At 39.4% G+C, this 25481-nt stretch overlaps 1 protein-coding gene across 1 annotated transcript in view; it reads right to left on the minus strand.

Annotated features, from left to right (window-relative positions):
* xpo4 (exportin 4) overlaps positions 1–25481 on the minus strand; it is a 234477-nt gene that overhangs the window by 159042 nt on the left and 49954 nt on the right. Inside the window, exon 4 of the mRNA XM_084314483.1 lies at positions 10876–11014. Within this exon, the coding sequence (XP_084170609.1) occupies positions 10876–11014 (139 nt within the window). The remainder of the gene's footprint in view (positions 1–10875; positions 11015–25481) is intronic.

Genomic DNA, 25481 nt, shown 5'->3' on the forward strand with positions numbered 1-25481 from the left:
GTGACTGGTTTCATGGGAAATAAAGCAAATGACCAATCGGAAGCTCTCATTTTTCTTGTTTACTTCCTGAAACTCCGCGATCAGGGCTCTCGTTTTCCGAGACACCAACTTATTATAGTCTCTCTTACCAATAGCAATAGATTTTAGAACACCTAGATTTATCGATAGCAATAGTAATATAACGTTAATGCAACAAAACGAATGCCTTGCTTTGTTAATCATAACGTTGATGCAGTAGCGTATGTCGGTGTGTTGGCTGTAACGGACATGACAATAACATAACGTGTACACATTAAAATTGCGATAATCTATTCTAACATTTTCAAATCGATGCAGTTGAATTTCCCCCTTAGGATCGATGCATTGTTACACCCCTACACCAAAGTCACTGTCCCACTGTGTATCTGTGTGTATAATAACTTGGCTAGCGTTATCAACAGCAGAGGTGGGCAATGGGTCCAGCTGCAGCGCCGGAGTGCAAGCGATGTGATGTAATTGGCAGACTCGACTGTAATGGTCTACCTGACACGCAAACTCAAACAATGTTTCTGTACTGGAGGTGTGATTGATTGATTGATTGAAAACTTTATTAACAGATTGCAGAATGGGTACAATATAGTACAGCTCAATACACACAATTGTTAAGGGGATGCAGACCAGAGAAAGACTTTCGTCTTGTTTACATCAGGGTCCCCCATTTCAATTAATCAGGAAAGTGTACAGTAGGAAAGTGTACAGTATTTCAATAGGCAACCCTGAAAGGATTATTTTTCTAGAAGAGCAACACAGCCAAAACATAAGCATTGTATGCATAAAAGGGGCTAAAGTTAAGTGACTGAACCTTTTGTAGCAGTAGTTTGATTTGATAGTTTATTTGATAGGGACAGCACATGTTAATGAACATCAAGTACAAAATACAAAATGTAAACATGCAGGGTTGTAGCAAGAGCTAATTTACACACATGCACGCACAGTACAAATATACATTTATTTTTGAAAAAAAAATAAACTCTGTTACTTGAAATATTTTCACTGTGCTCCTAAATTTTTTCATTTAGGAGCACCTGTGCCCCTAGTGAAAAAGGTTAGCGTAGAGCCCTGCATAGTCAAGAGGGGCAGAACTAACAACTGAGCTGCAAAGAACACATGGGACAGATGTAGCAGATGTTTCAAAAACAAATGGCTGCACACAACCTTGCAGAGGCCATACATCCAACTAATGGAAGATAGTTTAATTAACTTTAATTAACAGATTGCAGAATGGGTACAGTACAGCTCAATACACACAATTGTTAAGGGGATGCAGACCAGAGAAAGACTTTCGACTTGTTTACATCAGGGTCCACCATTTTCAATTCGTAATGAAATTGCTATTATGTGTCTGCATGAACACACAACTGTAACTGTACTCAAATAACAAAATAAGGGTTGTCTTAGTTCACAACTATATTGGTCAAGTTTTGGGTGGGACTTGTTTGCGTCCCTACAGCTTCTTATTCAATTGAGCGAGATGCTCGGTTATGTCACACAGCCAGTTTGCATCTGACAGTTGAGACAATATTTCTTCAACCCTTTGTTACCTATTCCGCCTGGATCTTTTTTGTATTTTGGGCTGTAAAATTGTCAAAGAGAGCTTTTGGCTTTTTTCCTTTGTTACTTCATCAATACCTCAGATGTTCAACATACATGTATGTGTAAGAATGTGTAATAACTAAGGCTGTCAAAGTTAAAGCTTTATTAATGCATTAACCCACAATTATTTTAACGCAGCTATTTTTTAACCCAAGATTAATGTTTAATTATTTTTATTTTTTTTACCAGAGCTCTTGGGGGCCACATCAAGCCATGAGTTTGACACCTATGCTTTAGAGGGTTAAATGGTGATCTGTGCAAATTTGATTTATTTAGTCAGTAAGTTTGTATCAAACAAGTAGCCCTTCGTACTGCTCAGTACCTTGAAGTAGCTCTGTTTCAAAAAGGTTGGTGTAGACTCCGCAAAACACGACCCAAATGTGTCTAAAATCAATTAATAAACAACTGCATCTGTTTATACACTGTCAAGACAACATTTTTGGGGCTGATGGCAATATTAGGGAGTAAAATATTCTGATATTGATATTTCTGCCAATATTCTTCATATCTATATAGTATGTAGTCCCACACCTTCTTCCACCCTCAAGCCATCTGTAAAAAATATATATAAATTAAAAGAAAATACGAGACAGTAACTATGTCTATATTGCTTAATCTTCACTAGTGATGAATTTATATTTATATTTAGGTAATAGAGGTGAAGTCTCTGGCAAAAAACGTCTGATGTGAATCCCAAACAATGGATAAAAATGTATATGAATATAATATTAGGGCCTTGCTATGCCAACTTCAGAAGCCAAAGAAATACCCTCAGCACAGACCAAAGGTTTCATAGTATATTCATCATAGTATTCAATCGCAGCCATATTGGTCACAAAAAGGTGACTGTAATCAAATAGCAGGTTATCATCATTGATCGACAACCTGCAGGGCCAATGAGCTGTGGCTCTGCATCATATTTGAAAACTATGAATCATCTAGTCTTCTATCATATCATAACTATCATAAAACCCTATTCTTCGGTTCTAGAGGTTTCAGAAACATGAGGGTGTTTTGCAGTGTTTTGCTCTTTTAAAGTCATCGTCCAATGTCCACTTAAGGTTTAAAGGGGGACTTCACCAAAAAAAAACGATGTTGATTTATTTTGCACATAATCTCACACATCCAAAAACTATATTCAGTTCTGCACAGAGTCACTTCGTTTATTACAGTTATTGAGAGTAAATTAGTTTGAATATTATTATGGCCACTGGTGATGTCATCTGGGACATTGAATGTTGTGTTAATTACTTATAGGGACTGCTACCTTATCATTTAATGAAGCTGTAATTAACACAACACCTTGTCTTATATGGACTGCTACCTTATAATTGAATTGAGCTGCAATTAACACAACACAACGATTCAATGTCCCTGATGACATCACTGGTGGCCATATTCAAACTAATTTACTCTCAATAAATAAACAAAATGAATGTGAAGAAAACAGTTTTTGGATGTGTGAGATTATGTGCAAAATAAATCAGCATTGTTTTTTGTTGAAGTGCCCCTTTAAGACCTTGATCAACTGAATCAGTTCAAGTGCAACATATATGTCTGAAGTTCTCCAAGACCAGCTACAAGGCTTCATGATAAAGATTTTTCATTTAGCTGAATATTGTGATTGAAACATACATACAGTACTGCTTCAGCTACATAATTTATATTTCAGCACCTAAAGATATCAAGAAGGTTTGAGGTGCATTACTTTGGGCAGAATGAGGCTCATCTTTGGAGGATCTTGAAGACATAGTGCCATCTAGTGGTTGAAGGAGGGATCTCCTATTACATCACCTACACTTCACTCCCATCATACTTCACAAACCACTCGATGCATTTGGTCTTTGAATGAGTCTCCCACAGCAGAACACCGATTATTCAAAAACATAGCAGTACATTTTCAAAAGGCAGATAGGGGATATATATTATCTATCGGTAGAGCTGTGAATAAATATAGGGATAAAAAGAGTCTTGAAATCAATTCTTAAAATATCAAGATATATTATTTTATCTAGCCTTTTTTGCGCCTTTTTTCAGTGGTGTGAGGACGTTTGCTAAAGGTTATTTCTAGCACCTCCCTTCCTGCAGACGTCTCTAGTTTGCATTGTGCCGAGTTTCTGCTCAACCAAATGACATCTTTTGGATGTGTGAGATTATGTGCAAAATAAATCAGCATTGTTTTTTGTTGAAGTGCCCCTTTAAGACCTTGATCAACTGAATCAGTTCAAGTGCAACATATATGTCTGAAGTTCTCCAAGACCAGCTACAAGGCTTCATGATAAAGATTTTTCATTTAGCTGAATATTGTGATTGAAACATACATACAGTACTGCTTCAGCTACATAATTTATATTTCAGCACCTAAAGATATCAAGAAGGTTTGAGGTGCATTACTTTGGGCAGAATGAGGCTCATCTTTGGAGGATCTTGAAGACATAGTGCCATCTAGTGGTTGAAGGAGGGATCTCCTATTACATCACCTACACTTCACTCCCATCATACTTCACAAACCACTCGATGCATTTGGTCTTTGAATGAGTCTCCCACAGCAGAACCGATTATTCAAAAACATAGCAGTACATTTTCAAAAGGCAGATAGGGGATATATATTATCTATTGGTAGAGCTGTGAATAAATATAGGGATAAAAAGAGTCTTGAAATCAATTCTTAAAATATCAAGATATATTATTTTATCTAGCCTTTTTTGCGCCTTTTTTCAGTGGTGTGAGGACGTTTGCTAAAGGTTATTTCTAGCACCTCCCTTCCTGCAGACGTCTCTAGTTTGCATTGTGCCGAGTTTCTGCTCAACCAAATGACATCTTTTGACAACAATGCCAGGTGCCCTGTAGACATGAGACAAGCACCATCATGTCTAATGAGTCGATGTCGAATCAAATCAAGACCTTGTGAATCAGAGCCAATGCTCTATGGTTAAAGCATGGAACACACTATTTGGTCTAGTTCTCTGGTTAAAGCATGGAACACACTATTTGGTCTAGTTCTCTGGTTAAAGCATGGAACACACTAGTTGGTCTAGTTCTCTGGTTAAAGCATGGAACACACTATTTGGTCTAGTTCTCTGGTTAAAGCATGGAACACATTATTTGGTCTAGTTCTCTGGTTAAAGCATGGAACACACTATTTGGTCTAGTTCTCTGGTTAAAGCATGGAACACACTATTTGGTCTAGTTCTCTGGTTAAAGCATGGAACACACTATTTTGTCTAGTTCTCTGGTTAAAGCATGGAACACACTAGTTGGTCTAGTTCTCTGGTTAAAGCATGGAACACACACATTATTTGGTCTAGTTCTCTGGTTAAAGCATGGAACACACTATTTGGTCTAGTTATATGGTTAAAGCATGGAACACACTATTTGGTCTAATTCTCTGGTTAAAGCATGAAACACACTATTTGGTCTAGTTACATGGTTAAAGCATGGAACACACTATTTGGTCTAGTTCTCTGGTTAAAGCATGGAACACACTATTTGGTCTAGTTCTCTGGTTAAAGCATGGAACACACTATTTGGTCTAGTTATCTGGTTAAAGCATGGAACACACTATTTGGTCTAGTTCTCTGGTTAAAGCATGGAACACACTATTTGGTCTAGTTATATGGTTAAAGCATGGAACACACTATTTGGTCTAGTTCTCTGGTTAAAGCATGGAACACACTATTTGGTCTAGTTCTCTGGTTAAAGCATGGAACACACTATTTGGTCTAGTTATATGGTTAAAGCATGAAACACATTATTTGGTCTAGTTCTCTGGTTAAAGCATGGAACACACTATTTGGTCTAGTTCTCTGGTTAAAGCATGGAACACACTATTTGGTCTAGTTCTCTGGTTAAAGCATGGAACACACTATTTGGTCTAGTTCTCTGGTTAAAGCATGGAACACACTATTTGGTCTAGTTCTCTGGTTAAAGCATGGAACACACTATTTTGTCTAGTTCTCTGGTTAAAGCATGGAACACACTAGTTGGTCTAGTTCTCTGGTTAAAGCATGGAACACACACATTATTTGGTCTAGTTCTCTGGTTAAAGCATGGAACACACTATTTGGTCTAGTTATATGGTTAAAGCATGGAACACACATTATTTGGTCTAGTTATATGGTTAAAGCATGGAACACACATTATTTGGTCTAGTTATCTGGTTAAAGCATGGAACACACACATTATTTAGTCTAGTTCTCTGGTTAAAGCATGGAACACACTATTTGGTCTAGTTCTCTGGTTAAAGCATGGAACACACATTATTTGGTCTAGTTATATGGTTAAAGCATGGAACACACATTATTTGGTCTAGTTCTCTGGTTAAAGCATGGAACACACTATTTGGTCTAGTTCTCTGGTTAAAGCATGGAACACACTATTTGGTCTAGTTCTCTGGTTAAAGCATGGAACACACTATTTGGTCTAGTTCTCTGGTTAAAGCATGGAACACACTATTTGGTCTAGTTCTCTGGTTAAAGCATGGAACACACTAGTTGGTCTAGTTCTCTGGTTAAAGCATGGAACACACTATTTGGTTTAGTTATATGGTTAAAGCATGGAACACACACATTATTTGGTCTAGTTCTCTGGTTAAAGCATGGAACACACTATTTGGTCTAGTTCTCTGGTTAAAGCATGGAACACACTATTTGGTCTAGTTATATGGTTAAAGCATGGAACACACTATTTGGTCTAGTTCTCTGGTTAAAGCATGGAACACACACATTTGGTCTAGTTATATGGTTAAAGCATGGAACACACTATTTGGTCTAGTTCTCTGGTTAAAGCATGGAACACACTATTTGGTCTAGTTATATGGTTAAAGCATGGAACACACTATTTGGTCTAGTTATATGGTTAAAGCATGGAACACACATTATTTGGTCTAGTTCTCTGGTTAAAGCATGGAACACACTATTTGGTCTAGTTCTCTGGTTAAAGCATGGAACACACTATTTGGTCTAGTTATATGGTTAAAGCATGGAACACACTATTTGGTCTAGTTCTCTGGTTAAAGCATGGAACACACACATTTGGTCTAGTTATATGGTTAAAGCATGGAACACACTATTTGGTCTAGTTCTCTGGTTAAAGCATGGAACACACACATTTGGTCTAGTTATATGGTTAAAGCATGGAACACACTATTTGGTCTAGTTCTCTGGTTAAAGCATGGGACACACTATTTGGTCTAGTTATCTGGTTAAAGCATGGAACACACATTATTTGGTCTAGTTATCTGGTTAAAGCATGGAACACACTATTTGGTCTAGTTCTCTGGTTAAATCATGGAACACACTATTTGGTCTAGTTCTCTGGTTAAAGCATGGAACACACTATTTGGTATAGTTCTCTGGTTAAAGCATGGAACACACTATTTGGTCTAGTTATCTGGTTAAAGCATGGAACACACTATTTGGTCTAGTTCTCTGGTTAAAGCATTGAACACACTATTTGGTCTAGTTCTCTGGTTAAAGCATGGAACACACTATTTGGTCTAGTTCTCTGGTTAAAGCATGGAACACACTAGTTGGTCTAGTTATATGGTTAAAGCATGGAACACACTATTTGGTCTAGTTCTCTGGTTAAAGCATGGAACACACACATTATTTGGTCTAGTTATATGGTTAAAGCATGGAACACACTATTTGGTCTAGTTACATGGTTAAAGCATGGAACACACTATTTGGTCTAGTTCTCTGGTTAAAGCATGGCACATTATTTGGTCTAGTTATCTGGTTAAAGCATGGAACACACTATTTGGTCTAGTTCTCTGGTTAAAGCATGGCACATTATTTGGTCTAGTTATCTGGTTAAAGCATAGAACACACTAGTTGGTCTAGTTCTCTGGTTAAAGCATGGAACACACTAGTTGGTCTAGTTCACTGGTTAAAGCATGGAACACACTATTTGGTCTAGTTCTCTGGTTAAAGCATGGAACACACTATTTGGTCTAGTTCTCTGGTTAAAGCATGGAACACACTATTTGGTCTAGTTCTCTGGTTAAAGCATGGAACACATTATTTTGTCTAGTTCTCTGGTTAAAGCATGGAACACACTATTTGGTCTAGTTATATGGTTAAAGCATGGAACACACTAGTTGGTCTAGTTCTCTGGTTAAAGCATGGAACACACTAGTTGGTCTAGTTATCTGGTTAAAGCATGGAACACACTAGTTGGTATAGTTCTCTGGTTAAAGCATGGAACACACTAGTTGGTCTAGTTCTCTGGTTAAAGCATGGAACACACTATTTGGTCTAGTTCTCTGGTTAAAGCATGGAACACACTAGTTGGTCTAGTTCTCTGGTTAAAGCATGGAACACACTAGTTGGTCTAGTTCTCTGGTTAAAGCATGGAACACACACGTTATTTGGTCTAGTTATATGGTTAAAGCATGGAACAGACTATTTGGTCTAGTTCTCTGGTTAAAGCATGGAACACATTATTTGGTCTAGTTATATGGTTAAAGCATGGAACACACTATTTGGTCTAGTTACATGGTTAAAGCATGGAACACACTATTTGGTCTAGTTATCTGGTTAAAGCATGGAACACACTATTTGGTCTAGTTCTCTGGTTAAAGCATGGAACACAGTATTTGGTCTAGTTCTCTGGTTAAAGCATGGAACACACACATTATTTGGTCTAGTTCTCTGGTTAAAGCATGGAACACACTAGTTGGTCTAGTTCTCTGGTTAAAGCATGGAACACACTATTTGGTCTAGTTATATGGTTAAAGCATGGAACACACTATTTGGTCTAGTTCTCTGGTTAAAGCATGGAACACATTATTTGGTCTAGTTCTCTGGTTGAAGCATGGAACACACTATTTGATCTAGTTACATGGTTAAAGCATGGAACACACTATTTGGTCTAGCTCTCTGGTTAAAGCATGGAACACACTATTTGGTCTAGTTCTCTGGTTAAAGCATGGCACATTATTTGGTCTAGTTATCTGGTTAAAGCATAGAACACACTAGTTGGTCTAGTTCTCTGGTTAAAGCATGGAACACACTAGTTGGTCTAGTTCACTGGTTAAAGCATGGCACATTATTTGGTCTAGTTCTCTGGTTAAAGCATAGAACACACTAGTTGGTCTAGTTATCTGGTTAAAGCATGGAACACACTAGTTGGTCTAGTTCACTGGTTAAAGCATGGAACACACTATTTGGTCTAGTTCTCTGGTTAAAGCATGGAACACATTATTTTGTCTAGTTCTCTGGTTAAAGCATGGAACACACTATTTGGTCTAGTTCTCTGGTTAAAGCATGGAACACACTAGTTGGTCTAGTTCTCTGGTTAAAGCATGGAACACACTAGTTGGTCTAGTTCTCTGGTTAAAGCATGGAACACACTAGTTGGTCTAGTTCTCTGGTTAAAGCATGGAACACACTAGTTGGTCTAGTTCTCTGGTTAAAGCATGGAACACACTAGTTGGTCTAGTTCTCTGGTTAAAGCATGGAACACACTATTTGGTCTAGTTCTCTGGTTAAAGCATGGAACACACTAGTTGGTCTAGTTCTCTGGTTAAAGCATGGAACACACTAGTTGGTCTAGTTATCTGGTTAAAGCATGGAACACACACGTTATTTGGTCTAGTTATATGGTTAAAGCATGGAACAGACTATTTGGTCTAGTTCTCTGGTTAAAGCATGGAACACATTATTTGGTCTAGTTATATGGTTAAAGCATGGAACACACTATTTGGTCTAGTTACATTGTTAAGCATGGAACACACTATTTGGTCTAGTTCTCTGGTTAAAGCATGGAACACACTATTTGGTCTAGTTCTCTGGTTAAAGCATGGAACACAGTATTTGGTCTAGTTCTCTGGTTAAAGCATGGAACACACACATTATTTGGTCTAGTTCTCTGGTTAAAGCATGGAACACACTAGTTGGTCTAGTTCTCTGGTTAAAGCATGGAACACACTATTTGGTCTAGCTCTCTGGTTAAAGCATGGAACACACTATTTGGTATAGTTCTCTGGTTAAAGCATGGAACACACATTATTTGGTCTAGTTATATGGTTAAAGCATGGAACACACTATTTGGTCTAGTTCTCTGGTTAAAGCATGGAACAAACTAGTTGGTCTAGTTCTCTGGTTAAAGCATGGAACACACTAGTTGGTATAGTTCTCTGGTTAAAGCATGGAACACACTAGTTGGTCTAGTTCTCTGGTTAAAGCATGGAACACACTATTTGGTCTAGTTCTCTGGTTAAAGCATGGAACACACTAGTTGGTCTAGTTCTCTGGTTAAAGCATGGAACACACTAGTTGGTCTAGTTCTCTGGTTAAAGCATGGAACACACACGTTATTTGGTCTAGTTATATGGTTAAAGCATGGAACAGACTATTTGGTCTAGTTCTCTGGTTAAAGCATGGAACACATTATTTGGTCTAGTTATATGGTTAAAGCATGGAACACACTATTTGGTCTAGTTACATGGTTAAAGCATGGAACACACTATTTGGTCTAGTTCTCTGGTTAAAGCATGGAACACACTATTTGGTCTAGTTCTCTGGTTAAAGCATGGAACACAGTATTTGGTCTAGTTCTCTGGTTAAAGCATGGAACACACACATTATTTGGTCTAGTTCTCTGGTTAAAGCATGAAACACACTAGTTGGTCTAGTTCTCTGGTTAAAGCATGGAACACACTATTTGGTCTAGTTATATGGTTAAAGCATGGAACACACTATTTGGTCTAGTTCTCTGGTTAAAGCATGGAACACATTATTTGGTCTAGTTCTCTGGTTAAAGCATGGAACACACATTATTTGGTCTAGTTACATGGTTAAAGCATGGAACACACTATTTGGTCTAGTTCTCTGGTTAAAGCATGGAACAAACTAGTTGGTCTAGTTCTCTGGTTAAAGCATGGAACACACATTATTTGGTCTAGTTATATGGTTAAAGCATGGAACACACTATTTGGTCTAGTTCTCTGGTTAAAGCATGGAACAAACTAGTTGGTCTAGTTCTCTGGTTAAAGCATGGAACACACTAGTTGGTATAGTTCTCTGGTTAAAGCATGGAACACACTAGTTGGTCTAGTTCTCTGGTTAAAGCATGGAACACACTATTTGGTCTAGTTCTCTGGTTAAAGCATGGAACACACTATTTGGTCTAGTTCTCTGGTTAAAGCATGGAACACACTAGTTGGTCTAGTTCTCTGGTTAAAGCATGGAACACACACTATTTGGTCTAGTTCTATTGGTTACAGCATGTGACTCTTACCACAGTGGGGTTCCCGCTGCTGATGAGCTGTCCCACCTCGTGGAAGATGCTTTTACAGTTGATGGACTTGTCCAGAGAGCCTCTCTTCACTATGACGGCCACAGCCAACAGGATCTGCTCACGGACATATTTCTGCAGACTGGAGGAGAAGGGGGGGAGGGGGGGGGGGGGGTGAGTGTAACAAACTTGTCAGTTTGTCAGAGTTAATCAACAGTTGTGATTGGACGATCAAGAAAAGAGGGCAGGGTTTGAGATGGGTCAAGTGAAAATTTAAAAAAGTTTACGTTCAATACAGCACATATAATTTATGGTATGACTATTGCTAGCCTATTAGCATAATGTTTAACTGGTGGTATGACTACTGCTATTATCATAATGGTTTAACTGGTGGTATGGTATAGCTACTGCTATTAGAATAATGTTTAACTGGTGGTATGACTACTGCTATTAGCATAATGTTTAACTAGTGGTATGGTATAGCTAGCTACTGCTATTAGCATAATGTTTAACTGGTGGTATGACTACTGCTATTAGCATAATGTTTAACTGGTGGTATAGTATAGTATGACTACTTCTATTAGCATAATGTTTTAACTGGTGGTATGGTATAGTATGGCTACTTCTATTAGCATAATGTTTAACTGGTGGTATAGTATAGTATGACTACTTATATTAGCATAATGTTTTAACTGGTGGTATGACTACCTCCATTAGCATAATGTTTAACTGGTGGTATTACTACTGCTATTAGGATAATGTTTAACTAGTGGTATGGTATGGCTACCATTAGCATAATGTTTAACTTGTGGTATGACTACTCTATTAGCATAATGTTTAACAGGTGGTATGGTATGACTACTTCTATTAGCATAATGTTTAACTGGTGGTATTACTACTGCTATTAGGATAATGTTTAACTAGTGGTATGGTATAGCTAGCTACTGCTATTAGCATGTTTAACTGGTGGTATGACTACTGCTATTAGCATAATGTTTAACAGGTGGTATGGTATGACTACTTCTATTAGCATAATGTTTAACTGGTGGTATTACTACTGCTATTAGGATAATGTTTAACTAGTGGTATGGTATTGAATAAATCGAATCCTCAAAATGGTAATTCGTACATGTGTATTGTTACAGCCCTAGAGATACTTTATAGCTAATTTATAGTTTGGGGTCCATCACTTTGCTCAAGGGCACAGATGTCATACGAGCCACCCTTCAGTCTCCTGCTCATAGGTGGTGAGGAGGAGGTGGGAAAGGAGTAGAGAAAAAGAAAGAGGAGCTGTAGATGAATGATGGGGCGCAACTAGAAGAAAAACAAATCAAAATTATGTTGCAACTAGAACACAAACTAATCACAATGATGGGTCGCAAATAGAACACAAACTAATCAAAATGAGTGAAAAGCTGTTACAATGTAACAGAGACTAGCGATGTCATGGTTTTTTTTTTATCTACTTTTTCTCCCATTTTCTATTTTTCTCCCATCCCAATTTCGTATTGTCCAATTCTACCCTCCCCTGTCTCGAACGCTGTTAGGCCATGCCTCCCACAAACCGGCTGCAATGTGGACGAAGCCTTACATCACGTGTCCCCTCCGGTACTCGAGGAAGCAGCCGTCGCATCTTTTCACCTGCACAGCACAATCTCTCAGCATCGGGGGTCTGCGTGGGAGGGACACGCCGCCGCCGCCGCTTCCCGATTCTGCTGCGCAGGCGCACCAACCGACCTGTAGGAGTCGCTGTCCACAACGTCCGATCCCCACCCATCAGCTTCCCACCCCCTAATACTGCCAATTGTATTAGAATGAACGACCAGCCAAGCTGATAGCAATGCGGAGAGCTGGGCTCGAACCCAGCGTCTCCTGCATTGGTGGCGAGCGACTTGCCCACTACACCACCTAGCCGCCCTGCGATGTCATGATTTGACAAAAATAAATTATTTTAAGATTATAATAATAATCTTAAATAATAATAACAATTATAATAAGACAAGCCAAGAAAGATTATTATAATAAAATGTTAAAAGAAAATATATAATATCTGGGCGGCTGGGTGGTGCAGCGGACATTGCGCTCGTCACCAACGCAAGATACACCGGGTTCGAATCCGGCTGTCGGCGTTGCCTCCGGCTTGGGCCGGCCGTCATACTAACTCAATTGGCAGTTAGCGGGTGGAAGTCGATGGGTGGTAATCTGAACGTTGTGGACAGCGACTCCTACAGGTCGGTTGGGGGACGCCTGCACAGCAGACAGGAAATGGCGGGGGTAGTGTGAGCCTCCCACACGTTACACCTCGCCAATGAGAGTCCGCGCTGGCAGGTGAAAAGATGCGACAGGCTGCCTCCTCGTGTATCGGAGGGGACACGTGATGCAAGGCTTCTATCCTCCCTACAACCGGTCAGTGGGGGGCATATGCGAGCAACGGATCAAGACAGGGGAGGGGAGAATTGGCACAGCGAAATTGGGATGGGAGAAAAAGTAAAAAAAAAAAAAAAAAAAATTAATTATTGCAAAACAAAAATTATTAAAAGTCAGTACTCAACACATAATGATAACATAAAAAAATATATATATATATATAATATCAAAATGGACTTAAACAATATAATATGAAATAACTGTCTTCACAAGTCTGCCCAATCATTTCATTAATAATAAGGTTATTAAAAAAACATGAATGAAGTGGTAAATTCATTGAATTCCTTTTTCGTAAGTGTTGGGCCTAATCTTGGATATTCTATAAAAGATTTAATGGTGGGCAAATAGAATGTGGCTGGAATAGAATTCACAACCGTTGCTTTCCTATGTTGCAGTCTGTTTCTTGGGAGAGGCGAGTGAAAATTAAATTAGATCCATTGTAGCAACATTTTAAAACAAGACATCAACTGATAGTGATGGGATTGACATGATTATAGTGAAAAATAACTATTGACATAATAACACCTCTAAGCTCTATATATATATATATATATATATATTTTTTTTTTTTTTTTTTTTCATACAGGTATCTTTCCAGACAGAATGAAAATAGCAAAGGTTATTCCACTTTTTAAAACGGGATAAGCACAGTTTTACTACAGAGTAGACCAGTGTCTTTGCTTTCACAATTTTCCAAAGTGCTTGAAAAACAGTTTAGACAAAAGAGTCAGTATGGCTTTCGGACAAACCGGTCGACAACAGCAATAGACACAACACAATAGGGGTATTTATTGATTTAAAGGGGACATGCATTATAAATGGCCTTTTCCAGTGTTTAGCATGTTTTCCTAGCAATTGGGGATTATATCAATGTGGTCTGTGTCGTTAATTATCATATTGACTCATCAGTCTAGTCGAGTTCACGAGATCCTCCCTCACTCAACTAAGCTGTTCTGATTTGACAGTTTTGCTGACGTGAATATAGCACTGAATTGCAGTGCTATGGTTGACAGCGACAGCAGAGCGAGTGGAAATATCTTCACTTCCTCAAACAGAGCGAGGCAAAGAGCGCATAGTGTAACCCGACACTTCCTCAAACGGGTTTTGACTGCGAGGCAGGGAGTGGACGAGCGAGAGAGGGAGGGAGAGAGATGGAGAGAGAGAGAGGGACCCGTCTTCTCTCACACACACACGGAGCGTTTACACAGGTTGTATGTAAAAATTTGGCTTTTGAGTACTTGATTAGAAATATAAAACAATGAATATATTTTTTTTAACTGCGAGTTCAATAGACTCACAAGAATTGTGTAAAGTTACCCAAATAGTGCTAGGAATAGCAATGCATGTCCCCTTTAAAAAAAGCATTTGATACGATAGATCATAACATTTAAATTTCTAAATTACATGCATGGTGTGAGAGTTGTTCTAACCTGGTTAGGCAGCTATTTAGATAAAACAATATGTACAGTTTGCTGGTAATACATGATCAGAGTGTATGAATGTAGGGCTGGGCGATATGGAAAAAAATCATATCGCGATAACGATATGATAATGTTATCATATTTCTCGATATCGATAATTATCGAATTGTTATAAGTATAATATATATTTTTTTTTAACAACAGATGTATGTTTATTTTGCAGCAATTCTTTGTCATTGCCGCCATCTTTAGTGTTAAATCCCCTCACACTCCAGTTCTCAGGCTGCAGCTGGTTTAAAAGCTAAAGTAAACCGGCTTCTCTGCTGGCTGTGGCTCCAGGGGAGTTGAACAGTTCTGGCTCTGCTAGTTTATTTTCGATCTTTTGGCGCTTTTTTGGTGGACAAACCACCGCACATGTGCACCGTGACTTGTGACTGGAGTCTAGTTCTGCTAGCACACATAACCTACTGTGTACAGACGGTTTCAAACTGTATTTTAAATTAGAAAGCAAACAAAATAAATGGACAAGAGAAAAATAAATCTCAATTTGGTCAGTATTGTCATTTGGACAAGCAAAGCCATTACTTTAAGTTGCAGGCAAGAAAGACAAGTCTGTCCACTGTCTCGATTCGATTTTCTTTTTAATTTTGATATTCGATATCGATTATTAAAATATATCGCGATATTTATCGTTATCGTTATATCGCCCAGCCCTAGTTGAATGTGGAGTCCCACAAGGCTTGGTTTTGGCCTAAACATTTTATTTTGTATATCAATGACATTATATTATTATTATATTATATAATTATATATATATTGTATATCGAAGACATTGCAGTTTGTTTTGTTTGCAAATGAGACATTTTATTTTAGTTCAGGAGATCATTTTAAAGTTTTGGCAGAAAGCATTGTAAATTAACACTTTCTCTGCCAGAGACGCCTAAACTCGTCATTCCCCGCCATGCTAATTCTGCCAATGACGCCGTAACACGTCATTGAGATCAATATTTCAAAAATCTGTGATCGCAATCATATTTCTCCCCCGGAGACTTGAGATCTACTGTTGATCCCCTCTCAACTCTCCAACGGTTCAAGAGCACCATCTGGTGGCCGATCGCCCAAACCGGAAACGGAAGCTGGTGCTCATTCCAATTCGGTCCGATCACTCGCTAATAGTCCCGGGACTCGAGCTAGACACAATGGATAGCAATCCGTTCCAATAACTCGATAAACAACATGATTTGGACATATATACTATTATACAACCTGGAGATGGATCGCATATTTCAACATCCCATAATAGGAATATTTCTGCTCCACGCTCATCGCCCAACGCTACGAGGAAGCTACGGTGAGTTTCAGCGTTTTTTTTTTTAACGTGTGCGATACTAACTGCTCTAATGATCATATCACCCACACTAGATGAATCATCCAACGTTGGCCACGGAATTATAAACGACCCCCCCCCATCCGGTCAACATCAGATGATAAGTAGTAACTTCTAGAAGCACGTCCATTTGACATTTTTTATCTCGCGCAGATCGCTATCAAACTGTATTTGATCATCAATATAATGCATTTAGGGCTATAAAGCACGTTCTGGAGAAAGCTGCAGAAAATGATAAAAACATACTTATACTTTAGACCGTATTTTAGTATGAATATGTGAATGAAAAAGTATAACGTTCCTACGTCCTGAACGATAGATAATTGACGTTGAATGGGCCATAGTAATGTCAATTTAGCAATACAATTAAAAAAGTTATAGCCCTGCAAAGAAGGGGAACTTCTCCATAGACAAATAGATCTGGCAGAGAGGGGTATAATGATGTACATAAGCCTGGCGAAGAAAGTGTTAAATGGTAAAATTTTAGATTATTGTAGCTTCTAAAATTCTTACGGTTTGCAAACCGTGGTTATAGTGAAACCCATTAATTCCAACATCCTTAAGTACTGCTCTGGGCTTTCTTATTATTTATTGTGCCTTAAAACGAATAAAACGTAAAGTAGATACTTATTGCCAGTGGCGGCTGGTCAATAGAGGGTGCTAGGGCGCTAAAAATATTAAAAGTTTAATAAATAATAATTACTCATTTTAAGTATGTTTGTGTTTAAAATGTATTATATCAAATATAAATCATTGTTTGTGCGTCCTGGGTTAGCACGACATGTGACGGCTTTTACGTGATGTTCTCCTGGCAGCAAAAAAAAGTGAGTCTCAAGCCTCAATATACTGTTCTGTAGTTACTAAAACTGATTGAATATGGCACCGCCCCACCTAGAATTTTCACCAGCCTCCACTGCTTATTGCGGTGTTCTGTAAAGTAACTCAGAACTGTTCTGTAATGTAATTCAGAACTGTCCGATTTACTCTCTAACCGTGGGAGCAAGTGAAAGCAAGATGCAGGGGGAAAAGGCAGAGTATATGAGACACTAAACATCTAAAATACTGGGTTGATATGTCTATCTTATGAGCATCTGCCAATTTCATGATTTATGTCTATTTTATGTGTATCTGCCAATTTCATGATTTTATGTGTATCTGTGACAATCAAACCGTAAACAAAGAAGCCTAATAATAACATGTTAACATGAAGAATTACGTGATTTAATGTTCTATTTTGCTACCGTCCTTTATGCTCAGTATTGTGGAATAATAATATAATGCCCTCATCATGTAAAGACATTCCCCTCCCCTGTGTCCCCTTACCTGTGTGCCCCTCCCCACCCAATTGACCTATCAAATGGGACCACATCCCCCCCCCTTTTAACTATATAGGGCTCCTCCCGACCAGAATCCAGGGCCCTCATTCATCAACGTGTTCTACGCACAGATCTGTGCTTACCCTGTGCGTACGATCATTTCTAAGCAAAGAGTGGGATTCATCAATTTCGATTTGAACTTGACTCCGTGCTTACATCTACGCACAGGTCAGACCAGGCGTACCTGGCGCCCAGTGGTAGAATATATTATTACAACAAGGAAATGAGCTTCTGTGCATAATAACACTGGCATGTTCTGTACGAACCGTAGTTCATTATAGTTCATTGTAAAATAGCAACAGTAGTGTAATTATGGTCAAAACCCTATAAATAGCATTTGGAATAATAGATCTCTCTCTCAGAATGAATGCAGCATGGTTTATATAGCGTTATCGGAATATACGGGGTGTAGGCTACTGACTGACTGCGCTCCGCGTAGCTTGATTGATTGATTGAAAAGTTTATTAACAGATTGCAGAATGGGTACAGTACAGTACAGCTCAGTACATACAATTGTTAATTGGGGATGCAGACCAACTTTCGTCTTGTTTACATCAGGGTCCCCCATTTTCAATTCATCATAAATCATAAAGCTCAACTCGTTATTATTTTGCGCACAGACCGCCGAAACACGGGAACGTTTTGATTATATTTAAAAGGCTTTACGTTAAACGAAACAAGTGGAATTTCGAAGCTGTAAGCAGAATAAGTCATATGAATATAGTGTTCTTCCCCCTTTTTACTGTATAGGAAAGAATAGAAAACGCATTGCAATGACACCATGCAGATAGTGGACAGACTATATGATGGGATTCAAGTTCGCGTTTTTGTTGCTCATAGGCATGCTGTCAGAGTATGATATCTTAATCAAACATTCTAGAACATTTGTCGTCACAGATCATGTCCTAATAGAACATAGGCTATGGCATGGATCGTGATATTGTGTGGACTGTTATTATTACTGTACACCGGTACCACCCATTGTGACAACAGCCTTGTGAGTCCCGCACACAAACATGATGGAATTCAAGTTCATGTATTGAAAGGCAGGCTACATCATACATGCAGTGAGATTCATTGTTCTTGTATATGCTCTCGTATTATATTGTTTATATAGGCTACCCAATACTGACATCAAAATAGATTGTAGTATGCCTCTAGAAATCATATGCAGCAGGTAGAAAATTGACGGGAGATCCATCGCGATTTGGAATAAAATTGAGGAGAACTTTAATCCCTGGGTATTAAGCAAACAACACAGGAAAAGGCAGTCATATTCCAGCGCGGTCTTTATTAGCCGACAACAAAATAGATGCCTCTAAAAATCATATAGCCAATCGAACACAACTAATAAAGGCATTCATATTACAGCACGGTTATAATGACACACAACCAACGCCAAACAGTGGTCAACGAACGGTCTTTATTAGTATTTTGAGCTGTCCAGGCAGAATTGCAGCAATGGTCTTAGGGAGCCGTTGATATCTGACATCACCGTTTACGAGTCCGCCTTTTATTTATCCCATAATACGCGATAGTGTCTTCTTGGTTCGACAGCAGTGAACAATCTTCGTGGAGTTTCTCAGAGTCCCGCTCGGGTCAGTCCATTATTTCACATCCCATGGGGGGTGTTTCCTCATTTTCATGACCATATATGGATAATCATGCACGAGCATTGACGGTAGAACAAAGTGGTATTCATCAACACGGAGGGGCATAGAGCCTGCGTACGCACCGTGTGATGAATCCCGACTTCCCTGTGCGTACACTAGTTCTACATTCCGTGCTTACGTGTGGAAATAGAAATGTTCTACGCACACTATTGATGAATGAGGGCCCAGGTCTTTACCTGGGTCATTTCAGCTGATCACCTGGGGCGAAGCCCTCAGCCATTCTCTCTATGTACTATATATATTTCTATCTGTTTGGTTAATAAACCTTGTTATTATCCAAACCTCGGTTGACTGAGAACATTCTTCTTCAGGATATCCACGAATATCCCAAGTAGACGAGATGAGTAACTGTGGAATAATAATATAATGCCCTCATCATGTAAAGACATTCCCCTCCCCTGTGTCCCCTTACCTGTGTGCCCCTCCCCCACCCAATTGACCTATCAAATGGGACCACCCCCCCCCCCTTTTAACTATATAGGGCTCCTCCCGACCAGAATCCAGGTCTTTACCTGGGTCATTTCAGCTGATCACCTGGGGGCGAAGCCCTCAGCCATTCTCTCTATGTACTATATATATTTCTATCTGTTTGGTTAATAAACCTTGTTATTATCCAAACCTCGGTTGACTGAGAACATTCTTCTTCAGGATATCCACGAATATCCCACAATTGGCGTCTACGAACTTGTGACGGACACTTTGCAAACCTACCGGCGTGCTGTATTGTTTCATCTATACAGAGAAAAGTGAGTATAATAGATGGTCGACCAAAAATGTATGGCAAGGAATTAAAACCTTCCTGCTTTTCTCTGTGCCAGGTGAATGTTACAGAATGTTGTCAAATATTGAGATCATGGCTGAGTAAGAATAGCGTGTATTGAATATCTGGGCTGTATTGAGATTCGTTACCGGGGAACGTGTATACCCGGGTCCTTATCAGGCGGTTCTGAGAGGATTTGCGGGGTTGAAGTGCTATTCCCGGATCGAGCTGGTGCCGACCAAAAGCTAAGGCACACAATAAAGGTTGTTGGATTGCTAACCCAAGTCTAGCTGGTGCAGACTGAAATATAGGCAACAAAAGAAGATACGTGGGCTTATTAGACTTGATATCCTTGGAAAACGCTACTCTGGTAAAAACGTTCTGTGATTCCTCTGCAAAGAGGCGGGAAGTAGGACAGAGAAGCTGATAGAATCATAATTAGATTTACCAGAGTAACGTCATAATATTCATAGTTTCAACCTCAAACTAAGCTCACAACCTCTTCCATTCCTGAAAACGATGTATTCGGATTAAATTAACCAATTGATCATACAGATAGCGGGAAGGTGACTACGCGATGTCCCGGTAGTACGTGAATGTACATTAAACGGGACATTAGTCGCGGGTTGAAAAGACCGAGAGTGTGATTAAACGGTATATATAATCCAATATAGCGCTGTTAAATTTCGAAGTTCAGGATTCGGTCGTTATGCGTTAATAACGGTGTATAGTGTATATCGAGGGTAATCAATAATAATAATAATACTTAAGGTCGCTTTACATAAGGGGGGGGGGGATAACAAATTAACAAACATAGTGGACAGACACTACATATAAAGTGAGAAAGTTAGGGGTTGAAGGCCAGGTTGAAGAGGTGGGTTTTGAGCAGTTTTTTAAATGAGTCCAGAGTTGGGGTGGTGCGGAGTTCTGCGGGGAGGGAGTTCCAGAGGGTGGGAGCTGCCACACTGAAAGCTCTGTCAAGCCTTATCGCAGCATGGTGCTGGTCGATTAAACGAACAGCGATCCAATACAATCAGGTATATACACACGTTAACTTATATGTATTATTGTTTGTTTGTCTGTTTAAGTCTTGTTTGTATATGCACAGCACAAGGTGTATTAGAGGTAATTAAATTAATGCTACTTAAGAGTAGACGAGAAAATGAATGGATGTATTTCATGCAAAATTAACTGGCTGCCTAGATTTTTATGTTTTTTCCCCATGCTAATATGATGAGCCACACTAAAGGTGAGAGGAAAGCCAGAGAAGGCGTGACGAGGTAAGTATCCTGAGGCACACCCATCGCACACATCCTGAGGTAAGATCAACTTCAAGTTAACATCACAGACTATGAAGACAAAGAGCTATTTTGTCTGATTCAAGACTTTGGCCATTCATTTACAAATTTATTTAAAGCCTAATGCTGTAAGATCTAGTTAGATACAAGATCTGATAAGATTGTAGTGAATGTGACCTTCTCGACATAAGGAGTCACTGCTAATGCAATTGGCTTGCATTTCCAATTTTCAATTAAGTGATTTATTTACAATGAAATTAATTAACCCCAAAATGATTTTCCTCTTTAGCAGAAAGGCGTTGAATCATTTATGTGAGGAGTTTTCTAAGACAATTTTATCATCCTCAGATCATATTGGTGAGAGGACACGACAAATGAGAAGGAGTGACTCGTGATTGACCTGAACCACGAACAACACCGCCAAGGAGCTGCAGACACAACCAGGGCGACGACACAACCTGAGAGAGCCGCCATCCAACCCAGCCCACCCAGGGACGCCATCCCCAAGGAAGTTGAGCAGAGGACCACGAAGGAGACTGACCAAGGAGACACTGACGAAGAGGAGATCAACCTTTGACGGCCTGAGAGAAGACACCTACGAGTTCAGAGTCATCACCATCAACAAAATTGAGCCTGCTGCGCCACCCCGGCACTGCAGACCACGGCAGACCAAACCCATCACCTACAGAAAGGAGATGGAGCCCCGACCATCAAGGTGGACTTCCATGACAAGATTGCCATCCGTGAAAGAGAGAGCGTCCTACAGACAGGCCGCTACACCAGCAAACCCTCGCCCCTCTGGTACCACGATGACGGGGAGGGGGGGGGACCAACCACCACACAGCACGTTCAAGACCACACTACAGCCATGTCTCTAGGCCTGATAAAGGTCAAGCGTGAGCACAGTGGCAGACATATGATGGCGGTGAACAACATAGACTCCAGGAAAAGAGTCTGCAAGGCCACTACCGGTGACCCTGTGACCCTTGACAAGGTACACAGGGAATGGACGGCATCCTCCTGTAGGCCCCCTCTGAATGATGGAGGAGTGAATGTTCCCGACTGCATCGTCAAGAAGAGACACATCATCAGAGACCTGTGGACCAAGAGACGTCTGAACACACATTGTCCACAATGTTATGTATTTATTTAATTTTTACTGTGTTACTGTTTGGCCCTGCCACACGACAGACAGAGAACACCTTGTCAACAGCGACGCAACATCATTCAGATTAATACCTTCACAAACAAGAACAGCCTCACAATTGTATGTATCTAGAAAATGATGAACTAGGGATGTGATGAAATGAAATCAATGATAGCATTAACAATGTTTAGTAATAATGAGCTAAAATGTATTGCTGAAGGAAGAAGGTCACATTACCTCACATTTGAATTACTTAAGTTACAAAATTGTCTGATTCTAAGTAAAGACCAACAAAACTCACAGATGAAAGTGACAGTCAAACTCAGGTTAAATACAACTGGATCTTAAGTAATTTCATCAAGAATCATTATAAATTGTGCATATATATATATATTTTTGAACATTTTCCCATAATCAATCATGTTAGTTTTTATTAACCACTAGGTTAACGGTTTTCAATTTTATTTTGACACATTAGCCACTAAGGTAATGTCTATTGTAAATATTACTGTTTGTATGTGTACAACCATGATCTTAGCTCCCATAGATATCATGAAGACACATAGTTACCACTTAAATGTCTGAGTCACGACTAGGGGTGGGAATCACCAGTTTCATCATGATACGATACGATATCGATTCTTTGGACAACGATACGATATTTGCCGATATCACAAAGTCTCTCACGATACAATACGATACGATTAGATTCAGGTGCCTGCGATCGATATGAGATGATATCATATGCCCATTTAACACAATCAGTAACATTTAGATCAACAAAAAAAAGGTAATGAAAATATCATTTGACATTTGTATTTTTGAGCTCTTCCAGACATTTAAAGGAAAATCAATCTATTGTTTTTAATACAAATAGACCTCCTGTTCACTGTAAAGTGCCACGTTTTTATATATTGAGCTTTAAACTTTAAGCTACATTTTTTGGAACTCAAAACTCACAACCTCCCTCTCCCAAACCGTTCCTACAACAATTTGTTGATGTTGCATGATCATGTATAGGCCTACATTTATTATGTATTATATTGTTTATGTTTAAATAACATTTAAACATCAAACTCCTCTGACCTCATCTGGTCTTTCCAAAGACGCGCGCACACACACACACAGAAAGGGAGAATGCTATGCTGTAACGTCTACACACACGGAGCTACTGCTGTTGTTCTTGGGCGGATATGAGACTCGCCACAGGATTTTCAAAATAAGAGTATCGATATGAATCGATCTTATTACATCGCATCGATCCGATTCGATTGTTGATAATTACATCGATGTATCGATCTGGATCGATGTATCGTCCCACCCCTAGTCACGACATGAGCGACTGGAGGTAGGCCAAGGTATGTGCACAGCTATAGCTTCTAACGAGTATGTTAATTGTTGTTTGATATCAGAGTTGAGGACCACTCATTGATATAGGTATTTTGAGCGGTTAAATCAGACCATTATTAATAAAAGAAAAGGATGATATCTATTCCCACATCTCTGATATCAAAATAACACAGACTTTAGTCCAGTCAATCATGTCATGAATCATGTATGTAAATATTTCTATTTTAAACTGTTATGCCAACCAACAGACCACATTGGCCAAAATTTTCATTTATTTTAATTGTTTTCTATTTTATTCATTATCTGATAACCAATGGATTACATCGGTCCCATTCTTTTACCACATCTATTCACTTTTCAATATTTTACCTGTTCCAAATAATCTGGTATATTATACATTAATGTCACCCACATTATAATAGAGAAAAGTGAGTAACTGTGGAATAATAATATAATGCCCTCATCATGTAAAGACATTCCCCTCCCCCGTGTCCCCTTACCTGTGTGCCCCTCCCCCACCCAATTGACCTATCAAATGGGACCACATCCTCCCCCTTTTAACTATATAGGGCTCCTCCCGACCAGAATCCAGGTCTTTACCTGGGTCATTTCAGCTGATCACCTGGGGCGAAGCCCTCAGCCATTCTCTCTATGTACTATATATATTTCTATCTGTTTGGTTAATAAACCTTGTTATTATCCAAACCTCGGTTGACTGAGAACATTCTTCTTCAGGATATCCACGAATATCTCAAGTAGACGAGATGAGTAACTGTGGAATAATAATATAATGCCCTCATCATGTAAAGACATTCCCCTCCCCTGTGTCCCCTTACCTGTGTGCCCCTCCCCCACCCAATTGACCTATCAAATGGGACCCCCCCCCCCCCCCCTTTTAACTATATAGGGCTCCTCCCGACCAGAATCCAGGGCCCTCATGTATCAACCTGACTTACGCACAGATATGTGCTTAAGCCGTGCGTACGACCATTCCTAAGCAAAGTGTGGGATTCATCTATTTGAACTTGTGCTTGACTTTGTGCGTATATTTAAGCACAGGTCGGACCATGCTTAGCTGACGCCCTGTGGTAGAATATGGGGACTGCAGACGGACGGCATAGATCAGTTGCATGCATTAGTTTCAACGCGGAAATAAGCTTGACTGACGTGTTCTGTATGACCCCCGTAATTCATTATAGTTCATTGTGAAATAGCGATATTAGTGTAATTATTGTCAAACCCTAAATAGCATGTGGAATAGGTCTTTCTCTCCGAATGAATGCAGGTTTATATATATAGCGTTATCGGGTGCACTGACTGCGCTCGCAGGAACTGTTTTCAGAGATAGCATCAGATAGGGATGAATGAATGAATGAGGGGCAGTCTAATTGCAGAGAGAACATAATATTAACTAGAGTCCACTACCCGAGACACCTCCTTCATTTGTACCGCAATTTGGGACCCAAATTGGAGCTATAAGCTTAAAAGCTTTTCCGTGCTTATTTGAGAAGGTCCAGCTGCAGAGCCGGAGAGACAGACAGCAGAGAGACAGACAGACAGACAGACAGACAGACAGACAGACAGATAGACACTGTTCCACAGTGTGTGTGTGTGACCACTAGTCTCCTAATAGAGACCCCCCCCCCTCTGGACCACCTCCTAGTAGAGACAAGTTTTCTGAAATGTATGTTTATATATGCAAATGAGGCACTTCCCCATTAAATATGTGGACATTTATGGATGCAATAAGGCTAAATGAAGTCAAATAAA

Source organism: Notolepis coatsorum (assembly GCF_963971535.1).
Source record: "Notolepis coatsorum genome assembly, chromosome: 5".
NCBI lineage: Eukaryota > Metazoa > Chordata > Actinopteri > Aulopiformes > Paralepididae > Notolepis > Notolepis coatsorum.